General features: G+C 45.9%; 1 protein-coding gene across 9 annotated transcripts in view; it reads right to left on the bottom strand.

Moving 5' to 3' along the window:
• Window positions 1-1,605: 1,605 nt before the first annotated feature.
• LOC101952254 (rho GTPase-activating protein 20-like) overlaps window positions 1,606-17,738 on the bottom strand; it is a 63,109-nt gene continuing 46,976 nt past the window's right edge. For all 9 annotated transcript variants that reach the window (XM_024109491.3, XM_042853267.2, XM_042853269.2 and 6 more), the window contains 7 exons: window positions 12,774-12,962; window positions 10,570-10,745; window positions 10,049-10,210; window positions 8,884-8,993; window positions 7,681-7,870; window positions 6,880-6,997; window positions 1,606-5,879 (listed from right to left, as the gene is read on the bottom strand). In XM_024109491.3, coding sequence (XP_023965259.2) covers window positions 4,141-5,879; window positions 6,880-6,997; window positions 7,681-7,870; window positions 8,884-8,993; window positions 10,049-10,210; window positions 10,570-10,745; window positions 12,774-12,962 — 2,684 coding nt within the window. In that variant the 3' untranslated portion in view covers window positions 1,606-4,140. The remainder of the gene's footprint in view (window positions 5,880-6,879; window positions 6,998-7,680; window positions 7,871-8,883; window positions 8,994-10,048; window positions 10,211-10,569; window positions 10,746-12,773; window positions 12,963-17,738) is intronic.

The raw sequence follows: 17,738 nt of genomic DNA, 5'->3' as shown, positions 1-17,738 counted from the left end.
TAAACTTGCTTAAGTGTCAGCAGAATTATTCTTAGTGTCTTTATGTGACAGACTTGAAAGCTTTTGCTTTGCATTTGGCCAAGGCTCTGGCTTGAGAGGTTGTGCCAAAACTCCTTGTTTGGACTGTGAACAGCTCAGCCACTAGACCCGTTTACTATTCATTAAACTGTTTGGAGTACAGATTAACTTCTGGTCCTTCAAGTACAGATTAACTTCGCTCTCAATTTTTATGACTTTTTCACCTGCCGTGAAAGGGGAACTTAGGACACTTTGACAAGGGCTGACTCATTTCACTGTAGCGTCTGCGAATTTCTCAATAGCCACCACAGAAATGCAGTTCGTCTTAGAGCAATACTTTTATTGCATTGCAATAATACACTTGTTCTGCTCAACTTTTTTCAGCAAGCCTAGTGATTCCCTACACCTCCCAGGGTACGTGCCAAGAGAAACTGTTTTCCTCAATCATCAGCAGTGGAAATGAACCACTGCTGCCAAAATTGTGCCATTCTACACAAATATCAATAGCTCTTGGGCTTAAAGTGCAGCCTTCACAAAGAATAACAAACAGATTGTCTATGCTGATTAAAGTCAAGTGCTAAAGACAGACTAGCTGAATAGTTCTGATTGCTTTCATAAGTCAGTGAAAAGTAATTTGTGAGAGAGGTCATGACAGCTTCACAGCAATCGAAATGGCCAAATTCTTCCCTGGTGCAACAGCCTCATTGTCAGGGATTAATCTGGCCCAATTGTGACAGTTACAAAATAAAACTGAAGCGTACTGGATGGCTCAGACGATTGGACTACAGAGCTCATTTAATGTTTAGCGGCCTGACTGAAGTCTACGCTAGAACCGAAGTGACCTAAAGTTGCAGTCATCTCATAGTCATTCAGTGAGCGCTCTGAAACGAAATGATAGGTCTTAGTCCAGATCCCAGTGACCAAACATCCACAGCACAAACACACAACTGACACCTTTCTCAACGGAGAGGCCAAGGGCTGGAAGGAAGGAAGGAAGGAAGGAGGGTCAGTGACCTTGGGCAAGTCACTTACTCTTTATTGCCCATCTGTAAAGGGAGCTTATTGAGTCTCCCTATGTCCCAGGTATAGTGTGAGGATAAATGCATTAACATTGGAAAGGCGCTCAGATTGTATGGCTGTCCGTCATATCCAACAATGACATCACAGCATTTTGTCTCTCCTCTTGTGGCTAGATAGTCAGAGCTGCGAGGAGCAAGGGCACAAACAGATGTCACATAGACACGTGTAGCCTCCTACTGAAGAGTTGGCATGATGCTTAGCCCTTTTTCTAGTCTGGCCATTCCTCGGATTGGAATTCAGGTATTATAGTGTTAAAGGCTATAGAAGAACTAGATAGCTAGAATGGGCATGGGGATGCAACATTACTCCTGGAGGAGGAGCCTTCCAGCTCGCTGGGCTGGACTCAGTGTTTGTGTGTCTGTGAAGTTTGTATTGCTGCTGCCCAGTCCATATATGGCCTCTGGAGCAAGAGAAGACATCAATCCCAGGACCGTCAATCCAGCGCCTCTACCCAGCACTAACTACTGTAGAACTAATGACAAGGAACCACTAGACATGTGCCAGGCATTAAATGACAAACAAAGCTGTGTTTCTTTTATTGAAATAATTACAACCATAGCTTGGGAAAAGAAGGTGAACATCTCTTCAGTGAGCACGTGTGAGGGAAACAATGGTGGGCATTTTGTAGTACAATTATATACATCTTTCATCAGGCAAAGGCCATCAAGGTGAGCCAGGAATAAGAGGAGCCACAGATCATGTCAAAAGCTACATGTACGCAACTGAGCTCAGTACACCTTGGAAAATGGGCTATTGTGCTCACCTTCTCCTCTGATGACATGTAATTTACCAGGAACAGCCAAAGAGCACAGGACAAGCTTCTTCCCTGGTGATTTCCAGGGGCGTTGATCAGAGCAGTGATGGTGACTTGTACTGATTAGACATTACCGCCCTCTGCATTAGGGTCCAATCCTGTGAGGTGCTGAGCAGCTCCAGCAGTGGGAAAGGAAAGTGCTCAGTAGCTTGTAGGAACCACTTAGCACTGTGAAGGATCAGGCCCTAAAGCAGTGAATAGAGATGCACAAATTCCTTGGGCTCTGCTTTTCTCTTCTCTGTCCTCCCTACTTTTACTTTAACACGATGGGTGTGGCAGTGTGGGGACCAGCTTTGGAAACTCCTGCAAAACATTCCAACCAAACATCCAAAAACCTTTAACCTTTGTGACTTTTCCCATCTATGGAAACCTGCGATTCCTAATCTCCATCAAACGAAGGTGGCAGCATCCTTAACTTCTAAACAAGTTTGAATGGGTCTGACCTAGCTGAGGATTTCAGGACAGGCTCATTGAACGCAGTGGTTCAGATGCTCTGAGGCTGTTTTCAAGTTTCCTGTCCTGATGAATCACTGGCAGCTTCATTATTAAATCCTCTCTAAAACTCACATCATTTGTACTTATCCCCAGATCCAGGCCTGCTGCAGTCAGTCGACACATTGGTGCATGCACTTCACTGAGTGGGAATTAATCACTACTCAGGGGAAGCTGTAACTGTCTAACAGCTGCTGTTTTCTCAGCCGTATGTAGTCCAGTACTTGGACTGCATGGCAGCTTTCTGGCCAGAGAGGACCTTACTTCAGTATCCACTCGGCAACACTTCTCAACTACTTCCACAACTCCTTGGACATCATGCCAAAACCAAACCATACTCAATTCCTCATAAAAATGGTTAAGGATTTAATTAGGATCCCCACATTCACTGCCTCTATACCTCAGAAGGGAGTTCTTGAAATTTCACCATCAGTTAAAGTCCTCAGGAAATAATTATTTCCTCCAGGAGACTTATATAGGACCAGCCACTCGCTGAGAAGAACCAAGGAGCAGACCCCCAGCTAGTGTAAATTGTCATACAGTAGAACCTCAGAATTATGAACATCAGAGTTACAAACTGACCAGTCAACCACACGTCTCATTTGGGACCAAAAGTATGCAATCAGGCAGCAGCAAAGAAAAAAAAAGGCAAATACAGTACAGTACTGCACTGTATTAAATATAAACTACTAAAAAAATAAAGGGAAAGTTTAAAAAGATTTGAGAAGGCACGGAAACTGTTTCTGTGCTTGTTTCATTTAAATTAAGAGGATTAAAAGCAGCATTTTTCTTCTGCATAGTAAGTTTCAAAGCTGCATTAAGTCAATGTTCAGTTGCAAGTTTTTGAAAGAACAACCATAACGTTTTGTTCAGAGTTACACACATTTCAGAGTTAGGAACAACCTCCATTCCCCAGATGTTTCTAACTCTGAGGTTCTACTGTAGTTCCATTGAAGACAGTGGAGCCACAACCATTTACACGAGCTGAGGATCTGCACCAAATACTTGCTGGGCGAAGCCAGAAGAAGAGAAAGTGGATGCACGATAACAGATTAACATTGCAATTTTCAAGGTGCCTAATCCTTTAACTCAGTGGGAATTGGGCAACTGACTCCCTTAGGTGCCTTTGAAATCCCAGCCTCAATCAACAAAGAAAACCCTTCAATTTTACGCCAAACTATGGGGGGACAAGGAGGTTAGAGAAAGAAGAACTAGCTGTGCATTTTGAGTTAGGGGTGAAGCATCATCCTTTGGATTTCAATAAACATTGGTGACAAAAAATTAACAACATTGTGGAGTTTTGTACAAACTTAAAAAATTTGCAGGGTGACTCAAAGCTTTGCTCCACTGTCAAGGATCCACCATGATTTTTTTATGAAATGTAAGATAAATTCACTGTCCAATCCCCTCCACTCACCCACACACCCCTATGACTTGAGGCAAAACAGTCAGGAGAGCTTGAAATTCAGATGAAGGTGTCTGTACAATTCAGTTAATTTAAAACTCTAGGGGAGGATTCAGCCCACTGGGCACTGGTCAGTTAAGTACCTTTTGTAGAAAAAAGGTAGCAAAGAATAAAAAAAACCCCAAACCCAAACATTAATTACACATTAGCATCACTTCACACTTACTGACCCACACAGTCTGTTAGATTCTTCACACTTTGATCGTATCTTACAGAACATTTTCCCAGCACGCTGTATAAAAAACAGTCACAGTTCCCATTCTCTCCTCTCCTAGACAAATGTCTCTTCTGCAAATGCCACTGTCTTGCACTCCTCTGGAGATGCATCCGTGTGTGGTGGGCTTTTGAGCCACTCCACCCTGCCCCGGATGAGTTCGCTCTCCACAGCTTCTGCATCCGCTGCATGGCAGTTCTTAGCCTCATCGTGCTTGAAGTATTCCCTGACGGTGTTGCGGATGGAGGCCGGGAGGATGATGCGGATGGTGTGGCTGAAGGCGTTGATGCTCTTCCTGTGGCTTTTGGCAGATGCCACTTGCTGAGCATCGTCCGTCAGCCCCTCTGCAGGGGGAATGCTTTGGGGAGTCTCTTTGCACTCCACCTGCAGCCGCTGGCTCGTTGTTTCGTGATGGTATCTCCTGGAGACAGACTGCAGCACCAAAGGGGTGTTCTGCCCATAGAACACTGTCTGGGGTATATGGACTCTTACTGTTTGTTGGCTCTTGGACGTGTTTTGGTCACTGCTGCTGTTTGATTTGGTGCTATGGACGTTCACTGAGAAACCCTCATCCTCCTGTTCCATTGGAGACCCCTGTGGGCTTCCTTTATTTGGGGCCATGTAAAAGGTTATCTTGGTGCGCTTCAAGCTTTCCTGCCTGGGAGGGGAAACCTCTGGGCCTTTTATCTCAATGTGCTTAACTGATTTCTCCCTGGGCCCTTGCTGGCCAATCGCTGATGAGCTCTCATTGGTTGGGATATGAGTGGGGGGGTCTGTTTTACATTCAGACTCCTTGAAATAACATTGTTTTCTGAGAGTTTGTCCAGAGCCCCTGGCACATCTCACTTGTCTTTCCTCGTCCTCCCAGTCACTCTCATTTAACAGGCTTCCCATGGCTGCCCCATTGATGGGCACAAAGCCCTTCACTTCCCCAATGTTATGACTGCTCCCCATGTCCCTCTGCTCATACTTGCTCCATGAGTCCAAGTCACAAGGGTTCAAGGGCAAAGGAGATGTCAAGGGCTTTTTCCATTCTTTCAGGGACCTCTGTGCTGTCTTTGGAGACAAAGCATGGAGTCGGGTGGAAGTGCCAAACATGAAAGGCAGGGAGGAGACATCTGTGGGGCTGAAGGCTGAGGACTCAGAGCAGTAGGAGAAAGCACTGTCTAAGGAGCTTAGTGAGGAGGCTGAAGGGGAAGTGGTGGTCGAGGAAAGGCTGGAGAAGCTGGACCTGTTGGACAGGCTGGTTTTCTGAAGGCTGAGCTTCTTCACCCTAGAGTTGGTCTGAGGTGATTGCCAGAAATTCTGCCTGGTCTTATTCAGCCCAGGGCTCAGGCCTTCATCAATCAGCTTCTGGCTCTCCAGCTGCAGCTGCTTGAGCCTCTGGATGTAGTCATTGTGACTATGCATGATGGTGGCATCACAGCTGGACTGGCGGGCCACCGGCTCATGGCACTGGGCGGGGAGCTGAGAGCTGAGGCAGACACTGGGCTCAGAAGAGCACCGATCCCTTGCAGGGCTCAGTGAACGTATCGAGTCAATGGAGCAGAAGGAGCCCTCTTCCTCTAGGAGGTCATAGCTGTCTGCGCTGGCATTCTTCCTGGTTTTGCTTTGGTAGCAGGCAGTGATCTCACTAAACAGATCCCAGTCTTCCTGCTCCTCTTCAAGTAACAAACCACTGGACGGGTCAAACATGGAGACAGCTTCAGGCACGCGATGATGCTTTGGTCTTTCTTGGTCACAGGCAGCAAACTCCATCTCATCAGAGGAATCGTTGTGCTGAGCCATGCCAATACCTGGGGAAGACATGCAGAGAGAATGCAAATTAACTCTTTGCAATTCTACAGAAATGCACATAATTATCTGTGTTCCTATCTACCTGCCAAAGTGCCTATCAACCAAAGGGTATGTCTGCACTTAGAGCTGGAGGCAATACCCAGCTTGAGGAGACAAACCCATGCTAGCTCTGATCAAGCTAGTGCGCTAAAAATAGAGGGTAGCTGTGGTGCTGCGAGTGGTAGGAAAGGCCAGCTGTCCTGAGTGTGTGTCCAGCATCGCAGATTCTCACCCCCCAGCTCAAAGTGCAGCCATACTCTACTGCATTTACTACTACAACTGAAACAACCGAGTACCTGCCCTTTGAAGATCTTCAAGTGCTTTATGAATGTTAATTAATTAATTCTCACAAGACTTCTGCAAGGCAGAAGGAGAATTATCCACCGTGTTTTACAGTTGGGGAAACTGAGGCCTGGAGTGGGGAAATGATTTTCTCAAGGCTACCCGGCAAGTCTGTGGCAGAAGTGGAAATGGAACCCCAGAGTCCTGGCTCACAAGACTCAGGCTCTCATCATTAGACAACAGTCTGTGTGTATTCAGTAGAGGCACATGGATCCCTTTAAATTCTGACCTACCAAGTCTAATTTTAGAAAATTGGTTTAAACTGTTCCACTTTAAAAAAAAAAAAAAAAAAGGCTGTTGGGAAATGGTGCTTGCTCCATGAATTCTGAGGCAAATTGTCTGTCTGTCAAACCTGGAGCAGCTGGAAACAGCAGCAGGGTAATGGAGAAAGGGGAAGCCTGCCAAATAGGGATGCATATCCGAGGTGCTGTGCCTGCATCCTCCAATGCCCTCGTCAAAACATAGGTAGGAAGTAAGGGGAAAGAACTGGCTGAGAACGAGTCCCCTCTTCTAGTTTCCCCTGGACAAGGAGTGTGGGAATTGTAGTCTTCTTTGTAAGAGGCATTTGACAGTGGTTGTGAGTGACCAGACATCTCTGGGGAGGTGCCACAGCCTTACCCAGGAAATTCTCAGAGCTTTTTGACTTTTCTTTGTCTGGTCTTTGAAACAGCGAAGTGATGTCACCTCCAAAAATTTCTGCTGAGTTTTCAATCAGGAACTGCACTAACATAGCCACCTGCCAAAGGAGAGGAAACACGGGGGTCAGTCTGGGGAAAATATATCCACCTCTATTATTCTCCAAGACAATTTAGCCCAGGGAGACAATATGATGATGCCTTTCTCTGCACAAACGCAACACTTAACCCCAAAGCTTCTCTTTGGCTCAGAAAGCTAGGAAGCACCTCTTCTAGCTTGGATGCTTGTGTATTAGTCATAGCCGGAGGCAAGAAGCTGGACTAAATGGACCAATAGTGTGAACTGATACAGTAAATCTTGTGGTCCTAATTATTATTGTCATCATCTCACAGGCAATATTCTGCCTCTGGGGAGGTGTGTCATGATGTTAGATTTGTTCCTCTCTGCAGGATGGTGCCACCATTATTAGATATTTCAGATGGGGACACAGTTCCCTCCCTTCTAATGGGATGCTAAGTGCCCTCCTAGCCACTCCCAGCACAAGATGTCCAGCAGGGAAGTCCATTTGTTAGAGCAGATCATGACTTCTTTTGGTGCCTCCATCCTTGGAGAACCTCAGTGGTCAAGTCACCCCACAACAAGCTGCATAGAGTGGTGGGGGTGAAGCTAAAATTACTACTTACCTAAAGTAGTTTATCTCTATATTTCCTTTGTAGGCTGAAGAGGAACATGTCATAGGAGATGGGAAGAAAATCATGGGCAGAATCCCACAAGAGTATTTACCTTTTTTGTAGACCTGCTTTCCTCTTCAGGCCCAGTAGGGCTAGGAAGCCATAGCATGTTGGGAGCTATGCAAAGAGCCAGGTTAAATGCATTCATCTGATTCTCCCCTGAATTCTGCTCAATATGATGCAGGACTCCAAACAGGTGTCTGAGTAAAATGAGGTTGGCTTCTGGGAGCTGCTTCACCAAACTGTCCAGGGAAAAGAAACAAAGCAAAACAAGGAGCTTGTAAAACCTGGTCCCCAAAAATGACAATTGACTTTCAAAAGCCCTGCCTATACTACAGGTACAATGGCAATTTTGTAACCTGTTTGTGACACTCTCATCTGACCCCTCTACAACAAATAGGATTGAGTTACGTTCACCACACCGTTATGTCGCTATCATGTTTGTGCATTCACACCTACCATGCTGTCTAATGCATTCTGGGAAAATTTGGACTTTAGTTCATAGTGCCTCAGCAGATGCTAGAATGCCTGGAGGACACACATACAGACCAATGCCAGCAGCACGGACAGTGATGCACTTTGCTAGGACCTATGGTACAGAGATCTGAGGGGAAGGAGGACCAGCCAAACTTACCGTTTAACCCCCTCTCCCCCTCCGTGCTGAGCCAGGTATAGGAAGAGATTTGACATATAGCTTATGCCCATGTGATGCTAATGGACAAGTCCTGCTCAATGTGCCAGTCTGAGGCAGGTAAATAAACTCATCAGGTCCCTGATACTATGTCTGGCAGGCTACTCCTTCCTGACTATCACACTGACGTGGCTATCGTTTTAACTTTGTGCATGCAAGAAAGAACCACCATAGTTAAGCATCTAATTCCATTTATACCCAATGGTACCACTGAGATCCAAATCACTGTCCTTTCTTTGCTTGAATTCTAGTAATTACGGCTGGTCACCAGAAAAGATTTTTTGTTGGTAGGGGGCAGGGCGGAGGTTTGGTAAAGAAAAAAAAAAATCTCATGAACAGTTTTGTCAAAAATGTCAACATCTTTCACTAAAAAATTGTTTTGATGAAAATGTTCTGACCAGCTCTGCTAGCAGCTGGCATTCATACGCATCAGCAGGCAGTGGAACAAGAGCAGAGAGCTGGCCTAGAGCAATATGAGGAGTCTCTTAGAACATGGCAACTATGCTTTGTGGGTGGAAATGATACATGCCTCCTCAAGAGAGACACAGTGGGACATTTACATACCTTTTGATGGCTTCAATCTTATGCCCTCGATGTACTGTGTCCACGGCTTCCATCCACAGCCCGTGCATGTCTGAGGATAGAACACTATCAGGTATATTTCGTAGAAAATCCTGAATTAAATATATATATGCAGAGCAGTCTGGTCAGTTTTGAATCGTTTGTTTCATGATGCATAAACGTTCATTTTTATTAAACATAAGATAAAATGAAACGTGACACAAATCAATTCCCACAAGGCCTCCCTGCTCCCCATGGCATGCAGCACTGCAAACAGACTTGGTCTGTGTGTCATAGAAGGAAAAGGACCATCTAATCCATCCATTGGCCAGAGCTGGATTATTCTCCATAGTATTGTACATTTGCCAGGGCTTTGTCTAGTCCAGATTTAAATGTCCAAACAATGGGGTTTCTACCACTTCCCTTGGGATACTATTCCACAGCCTAATATATGGCTTGAATTGGAATCAGTCTGAATCCCCCTCTCAAGCAAACAGTGACCTGGGGAGATTTCTACCCTGTAGGCTGGCCAACAAGTGGAGAACTGGGAACACATTTCAAGTGCAGGCTGAACTGTTCTCATCTCATTTACACCTCAGTCCTCCAGTGCCTTCTCACAAGTTCTTCCACAATTCACTGGGAAATAATTCACAGAGCAGCTCCACTTGCTGTAGCACAAAGAACTCCCCAAAGTCCTAGCGACATATGCCAATGAGAGCAGTGCCGTGTGGACACAGCAACTCGAATGTTATACTGCAGTGTGGCTGCTTGCACTTGAGCTAGGCTAACTTAACAGGAATAACTTGAATGCAGGTAATTCAGGTTAACTCTGCAGTGCAGACACAGCCCTAATCTGTTTAACCCCTTGCTGCCTGAGGTTCTGTTGTAGTTTTGCATTAGAAGGTACAAAAAGGGATACTGGTCTGAAGGCCAATATTCCTTTCTCCATGTTAAAGACCATTAAAGCAGCAAATCTCCATTCATGCAGGGGCACGTCTCCTCTCTTACATGTACCCAGCCATGAGATGGGGGTGGGGTATGCAGAATGTGCCCAATTAAAAATGCTTTCCCCTGGCTGGCAGGATCATGTTACTCCCCTCACTGAATGTGAAGTGCTGTGCTAGGGTATATTTTAGCCCAGAGGGCAGCATCGCTTGGAGTAACTTACAGTGATAACTGCTGCAGCTACAAAGACTGACTCGCCATCCATCTGAACATCATCTCCAGAGTTCAATTTCTCTTTCAGTTCCTTGCAGATCTTGGCATTGGCGGAGCGCCTGAAAATGCCCCTTGTGGAGGGACCTTCATGGTACAGCAGAAGCAGCATGTCCTAGGAGAAAGCCCAGCCCCAAGATAGATTTAGAAGGGTTTATCATCTGAACCCATATTGGGTCAGACCTCACAAACTAAGCAGGGCTAAGGCTGGTCAGCATTAGATAGGAGATTCTCAAGGAAACCTAGATGGTACAGGAAGTGCTATGGGTGACTCTGTAGGGGATGCTTTCGTTCATGATGTTGAATGAGTACTGAATCAATGTTATAGCACAGGCGAGGACTCCTCCGCCTCCCCCCCATACACACCTGGGTGACGGGAGCCTCAGAAATACCACAGATGACTGATACAGAGGTGGGTGGCTAGATGATCTATTCAAACTCATGCTGGGATTCAGGACATAACCCCCTTCTTACCATAATAGGCTTGGGGAGGATTCCATCAGGACACACAGAGGACAAAGACAGGCCGAAGAGTTTCCGTGGGGTGGGGGGAGAATGTGATGCTGGGCTGCCCGTGGGGGTGCTGGTAGTCCGGCGCAAAGCCCAGTCAATCAAAGATTTCTTCCTCTTGGTATGTTTCTGCAAGGATTCTGAAATAGCCAAGAGCCCCTTGCGTTACAGTGTGCTCATTGTGCAAGGACTGCATTAGCCACGGGGTGGGGGCCAGAGTCATGCAGATGGGTTTATATCTATTACAGTGGCATGTAATGTCAAAATTCCTATGTCATGGACTGGAACTATATGGCAGTCTTGACTGTGAGTAGTCTCTTAAATCCAGTGGGCAGAGTAAGGTCAGTCACCCAATGAAAACCCACAGGGCAAATAGTTCACAAACACGCCATCGCACAAAGTGTTTGTACAGCGTCTAGCATGATGGGGGCCCATTCTTGGCTGGCCCCTCCGCACTACCGTAATAAATGTTAGTAATAATAACAGTAATTTATCTGCGGTGAAGAAGGGCTGGGCAGCCTTAATGCTGGGGACACCATTCAGTCATGTGTCTCCTTACTGCAGTGCCGTGAGTGGCTTAGGGCTGGGCATATTCCCTAGCACTTTGAGGGCTGAATGCTCCAAAGGAGTTAGGCACTTTGATGCTGTGTGCCACAACATGTCACTTTTAGGGGCCTGGAAAAATCACTGCTATTCACAATGCTGAGTTAGGTGCCTAGGCTCCTATACAATGACTGGGGAGAGCTAGCCACCTTAGAATGCAAGTCACAAAGCCAGCAGGCTAGGCGGGGAGCCAGTGGTGGGGGTGGGTGGGTACTAATCTCCACCCCTTTCTAAGAGATAGGCTCCTAAGTCCAAGCTGCAGGGAGGCGCTTAACTCTGTTTCTGATTCTTAGCTGGGAGCCCCCTTTTGATTTAAGGAGCCTGTACCATCTTAGCAACACGCAGGTGGGAGATGGAGGAGAGGAGGAGCCCAGTGGTTAGGGTACTCTCCTGGGATGCAGGAGACCAACAGTTCAAGTTCCCCTCTTTGAAGAGGGATCTGCCACTTCTCAGGTGAGTGCCCTACCCACTTGGCTGTGGGATATTTTCCATATATAGGGAGTCCTTCAGTCTCCCAAGTTGAAGCTGTTGCACTATGGGTTAATAATGTTACGGGGGGGAGGGGCTGCTGCGTAATGTAAGCTCACTTATGGGGTCCAGATCTGGTAGGCAGCCCCTGAGTACACCTATCGGATCAGGTGAGTTAAGCTGGCAAGTGCCTCTCTTCCCCTGTTTTGAGAATCACTCCAGGACTTAGTTGGGAGATAGGCTCCTGAATGCCCACAGGCAGGCAGCCATGCATATGCCCAGAGTGAGAAACATAGGCACCTAGGGAACTTTAGTGCAAAAACATAGGTACTAAGTGAGTTTAGGCACTTTTAAGGTTCAGCAGGAGTTTTGTTCATCACAGTGAACCCGAAACTGGAACTTAGGTGTCTAAAACACGGACTTCGACACCTAACTTCTTTTGTGCATTCAGCCCTGAGCGATTAACTTCTTCTATCTCTTGGTGAATATGTTATCTGTGAATCATCTTTTTTAGTATGTGTGCAGCTCTACAGAGGGTCAAATAATATTCATCAGAGAAACTACTGGTGCATTTTTTGTCAATTGACAAATACATTTGTCATGGATAATTCTTGTATCATTTGAATGGCTCTAGCATGGATGTTATTACATGCTGAGTTCAAGGCATCAGTAAACCATTAGCCAGTCAATAAACAAAGACCTCAGAGACAACATGTCTTCTGTGCTTCTTGGGAAGACCCGATCAGAGAGTTAAATATGGTCTCTTTGGTGACGCTGTGTGTGGAGCATAGCAATTCATCCAAGGGGATCGTAACTTTCTGTTGAATGCTAATCAAGTACCTAAAATTTGGTAACGAGAGCCAAAGTAATGGTTAAGGGTGAAGTCCCGCTACCACTGAAGTCAATGTATATTCAGTGGGAGCAGGAACAGGCTCCGATTTATGAAGGACAAAATCAACCCTCCTTTCACTGCAGATATAGTCAAGCTGAGAGTAGCTCTCTAAAATAAAAACACAATGCAACAGAAAGTCAGCAACTGTCACAGGGAGAGCTCCCAAGTCCTTCGAAGGGACACACGGTATCATCCGGGCTCTCACCTCTCCTCAGCTGCCTTGGAGCTTGGGGTCTGGGTTTCAGGATGAACTGACACTGCCTGTCCTTGGGAAGCTGATCCAGGATGATAGCCTCCGTCCCATCAGCTAGGAGTGTGTTGTTGTTGGTTCCTTGGTGCTGGTCAACAGAGTCTCGGAGGCAGCTCAGTATGATGCTGAAAGGATGCTCATGACCTGTTGCGACAAGAGCCACAGAAAGACCAGGTGAGGATGCAGAACTCATGAATTTCACACTGTGAAAGCAATTAGGGGACCCGGTTTGGTTTGTAGTGGTCAGACATCCACATCTCACAACTTCCACAGCAGTGAGTTGGCGGCAATCTCATCAGAGAGCCCACGGACTGAATGGGCCATGGAGACTGAGCCCTGCTATTACTCCTTGATGTGCTTTCCTCTAGGTCAGAGGTGAGGTGCACTGCTGAGTGGCAAGGATTTGGGGAAGCCAATTAGCTCTGCTGTGCCAATGCTGCACATGCTCTGGGGTAAAGAGAAAAGTTTGACTGAAGAGGGGTTCAGCCTAGAACCTTGCACGAGCACCAGTGTTCGCTCTAATTTTTCCCATGCATGTGCAGAATGAATTTTGTTATGTGCACCAATATGGAGGTGATGTGTGACATATCACCTCCATATTGGTGCACATAACAAAATTCGTGTGGTGGAGGTGGGGCTGAGGGGTTCAGAGTGTGGGCAGAGGGTTGAGGTGCAGAGGGGGAAGGGGGGATGAGGGCTCTGGCTGGGGGTGAAGGCTCTGGAGGTGGGGCCGGGGATGAAGGGTTTGGGGTGCAGGCTGCACCGGGGCTACAGCGGGGAGAGAGGACTCCCCCCAGCTCTCTCTCCCCGCAGCAGCTCCTGAGCTGGGGCAGATAGGTGCCTCTCCCTGCCACGGTAGCTCCAGGGCTGGGGCTGCAGGATAGGCGCCTCTCCTCCGGCTGCAGCAGCTCCGGGGCGGGGCTGGGGGAGGGGCACCTCTCCCCACTGTGGCAGGTCTGGGGCTGGGGGAAGGCATCTCTCTTCACCGCAGCCAAGTGCCTGCGCGGGGCTTAATAGGCTGCTGCATGGCTATGCAGCTTAGAGGGAACTTAGACGAGCACGACATTCACTAGGGGAAAAGAAATCTAAGGAAAAAAGGAGAAGGATAAAAGTGACGGTTCAGTTGCTTTTTCAGATGTGAGAAGTTGCCTGGAAGAACACAGACAGAAGTGTAAAGATCAATGCAGCAACTCTTAGATTTAAAATGATATTTTGGAAGGATATGCTGGATGGCCTCACTAGGCATTCATGCCTCAGCCTTCCCAAATCTGAATACAGAGGAACACATCATTATTAAGATTTGAATTACAGTAGTGCTTAGAGGCCCATTGTGCTAGGCACTGCACAAAATGCATAGTGAGAAATGATCCCTGTTGTGAAGAGTTTACTGTTTAAATGTAACCCACACACCTCCTGGGTGTGGTGTTCTGTCCCATCAAGTGACACTGAGACCACTTAGAGAGAGATTAATGAGTCTACTTTACAGCCCTAGCTAAGAGCCATATGGCTTGAAGCTCATGCATTTAGCTTCAGCAGCCCCAGGTTTGATCCTGCCTGCCGATGACCGGGGTCTGTTGGAGTTACATGAACAGACAGGATGGACAAGGGTGGGAGGGAAAACAGAGAGGCAAAGTGACTTGTCCAAGGTCACACAGCTGGCCAGTAGCAGAGCTGGGAATAGACCCCCCCTTCTCTCCTGACTCCCAGACCAGTGCACTATCTACTAAACACGCACCCCTCTCTGAGTCACCCATTCTCAGCTTGTTTGTTTGTAGTGGCAGTGGAAAGTTTACTTTAAAACCTTCCTGGATTTGGTAATCCATTATAATACTGGCCATTGGAGATACGAAAAAGGTTCCTGAAGGATGGAGGCTGACTCTTGCTGCGTGTGTGAGCACATGTGTATGTATGCACTGAAGGGTGGGGAGAATTGTTTTCTTAATAGTTTCACATTATCAGATGTGAATACAATCTCATTTGCAAAGACAATATAATTTTATTTACTTTAAACAGACACCAAAGGGACATGCATCAAGCTTGATCCATCTACCTTTGGGCACACATCTGTATTTTTATCGAGGTGTCACTATTTACATTCCCCCCAACCACTCCATAAATATGTCAGGACTGTTTTTAAAATCAATCAATCAATCAATCAAAAGCCACCAGCCCAATCTTCATTAGCCACCCTAGATAACACTCTATGTAACAAACCAGAATGTGTGTCCCTCTACTCACAAGCTACCCTACAACAGCAATCCAGTGTGTGAATTCCTGTGCTCAGGAGGTATTCTACAATCAACCAACTGGTGTACATAGCCTATACTAATGTTCACTATGCTGTGCTCAGACACTGTTTACTTTAAACAGACACCAAAGGGACATGCATCAAGCTTGATCCGTCTACCTTTGGGCACACATCTGTGTTTTTATGGGGGTACATATCCTATACTAACATTCACTACCCTGTGCTCACACACTACCCTACAATAAAAATCCAGCAGGTGCTTCCCTTCACTAATGACCGTAACAAATAAGCATGCTCAGACAGCACTTGCGAGAAACACCAACAATGACAAACCAATGTGTGCTGCTAAGTGCTCATAAACAACCCTACAATACAATTTTATGATGACAACAAGATCTTAAGAGCAAGCCTACAAAAACAAACCAGTGTGTTCAAACCCTAGAGGAGAATTAATCCAGAAAGGAAACCGCATCTCAATTTCAGCAACAGTGGGAAAGTAACTATTTTTTAAAATGACGAAATACACATTAGAGAGATAAGGTGGGTGAGGTAATATATTTTATTGGACCAGCTTTTGTTGGTGAGAGAGACAAGCTTTCAAGCTACACAAAGCTCTTCTTCAGGTCTGGGAAATGAAGAAGAGCTCAATGTAGCTTGAAAGTTCGTCTCTCTCACCAGCAGAAGTTGGTCCAATAAACAGTATTACCTCACCACCTTGTCTCTCTAATATCCTGGGACCAATATTTCTGCAACTACGCTGCATAAGAAATACATTTTGACAGGCATCACTGGAAGCTGACTGTGTATCCAAGTGCAAAACTTGTCCATTGGAGTATCACTCAAGCCATTACATGTTATGGTTGAACCTCAAAAGATTTAGCCTAGGTAGCTAATCATCAGTTCAGCCCTCAGGGTATTGGTCAAAATATTGGGCGTGATGCTTGGACCTTAAAAAGTTCTGTTCAGATATGCAACTCGCAGTTTAGATCAGTGCTTCTCAAAGCCGGTCCACCACTTGTTCAGGGAAAGCCCCTGGCAGGCCGGGCCGTTTGTTTACCTGCCGCATCCGTGGGTTCGGTCGATCGCGGCTCCCACTGGCCGCGGTTCACCGCTCCAGGGCAATGGGGGCTGTGGGAAGCGGCGCAGGCCGAGGGATGTGCTGGCCCCCCTTCCCGCAGCCCCCATTGGCCTGGAGCGGCGAACCGCAGCCAGTGGGAGCCGCGATCGGCTGAACCCACGGATTCGGCAGGTAAACAAACCGGCCTGGGCCGCCAGGGGCTTTCCCTGAACAAGCAGTGGCTCGACTTTGAGAAGCACTGGTTTAGATGCTTCAGAGCAACTTTGATCAGGACATTGTGTAACACACAATAACACAGAGTGATTCTTTGTTCCCTCCCCATTGCTAGATCACATATAGAATTCTGATTGTGTTTACGAGAGTAGCACAAGGGCAGCCTGTCTCTTTCAAAAGGATCAGTACTTCATAGCTCTGGTCATGTTAAAAGTATCAGGAGGACAGTGTACCTTCTGGTATTTTGGGGATTCTGGTCTCTGACAGGAACTGCAAAGATTTGGACATATATTAAAATAAAACTTAAAACAAATAACCAAAGTTTTTTGAACTTCAGAAAAAGTTCAGGTTGGGTTTGATTCTTATTTTATCCAAATGGCCCTTCCCTAAATATGATTCTATCACAGCGTCATACATAATAATAGAATTTGTTATGAATTGCTATGGGAAAGATTGGAAAGACTTGTTTCATACACTTTGCCAAAGTAAATACCCTGTCTAATTTTAATTGTACATTTAATCTTACTTCACTGTCTTGTTTTTGCCAATGATGCAAATATGAAAAAAATATTTTTTTTGCAAACTTCAGCTTCGGTACTTTCTAAGATTAATGCCTGGAATTAATAAGACAAAACACTGTGTTTTATTTTGTTTGGTGGTGATGAGTTTCTGAAATCATCTCACGTAAAGCCCTGATAGTGCCCTGGCTCTGAAACCCCAATATGCACATTTATTTTCCTTCCAACCTCCCAAAGTTTTTATAATCTAAACAGAAATTGTAAAAAAAAAGGAACTTTTCAAATAAACAATTTGCAAAGGACATTTCCCAAAATGCCCTGTGTCTCCTTGTGAGATCGGTTTCAGATTAGAGTGGGTATTCAGACTAAAGCAACACAAAAAGCCTTGTGAAATGAACCCTCTACTTAATGGGCTATGACCTCTTGCCTGAAAAACAATTTCTTTAAATCTGAGCTGGACTGCTTTGAAAAATAAATATCAAACAAGAAAGATTAATACTTTGGGCTCTTGATAGCAGGCTTAAACGTCACCAACAAATACATTTTAAAACACTTCTTCCTTCACTTACCTACCTGCCAAGACCTGCTTCCCCTGCAAAATTGAAAGCCATTGCTACCATCTAACGCAACATGCTACATGCAGCCCTTGTTATTCTTTAGGTTTTAGGGTGTGATTTGCTCCCCAAGAAGTCAATAATAGCTGACGGCACTCAGGACCTAGTGGGAGATGCTCAGCCCTGATTGATAGAGTCCAATCTGGCAAGTCCTGTGTGTGTGTGTGGAACAACCAACTGAAAGTGGTAGACAGATGCCAAGAACTCACACCCAGGGGTGCACAGCATTTCTTAACAATGGATTGTGAG

The sequence above is a fragment of the Chrysemys picta genome, chromosome 9 (assembly GCF_011386835.1).
Source record: "Chrysemys picta bellii isolate R12L10 chromosome 9, ASM1138683v2, whole genome shotgun sequence".
In the NCBI taxonomy this organism is placed as follows: Eukaryota; Metazoa; Chordata; order Testudines; family Emydidae; genus Chrysemys; species Chrysemys picta.
Note: the sequence above shows the minus strand (reverse complement) of the source record. Positions and strands in the feature narration are given on the sequence as shown.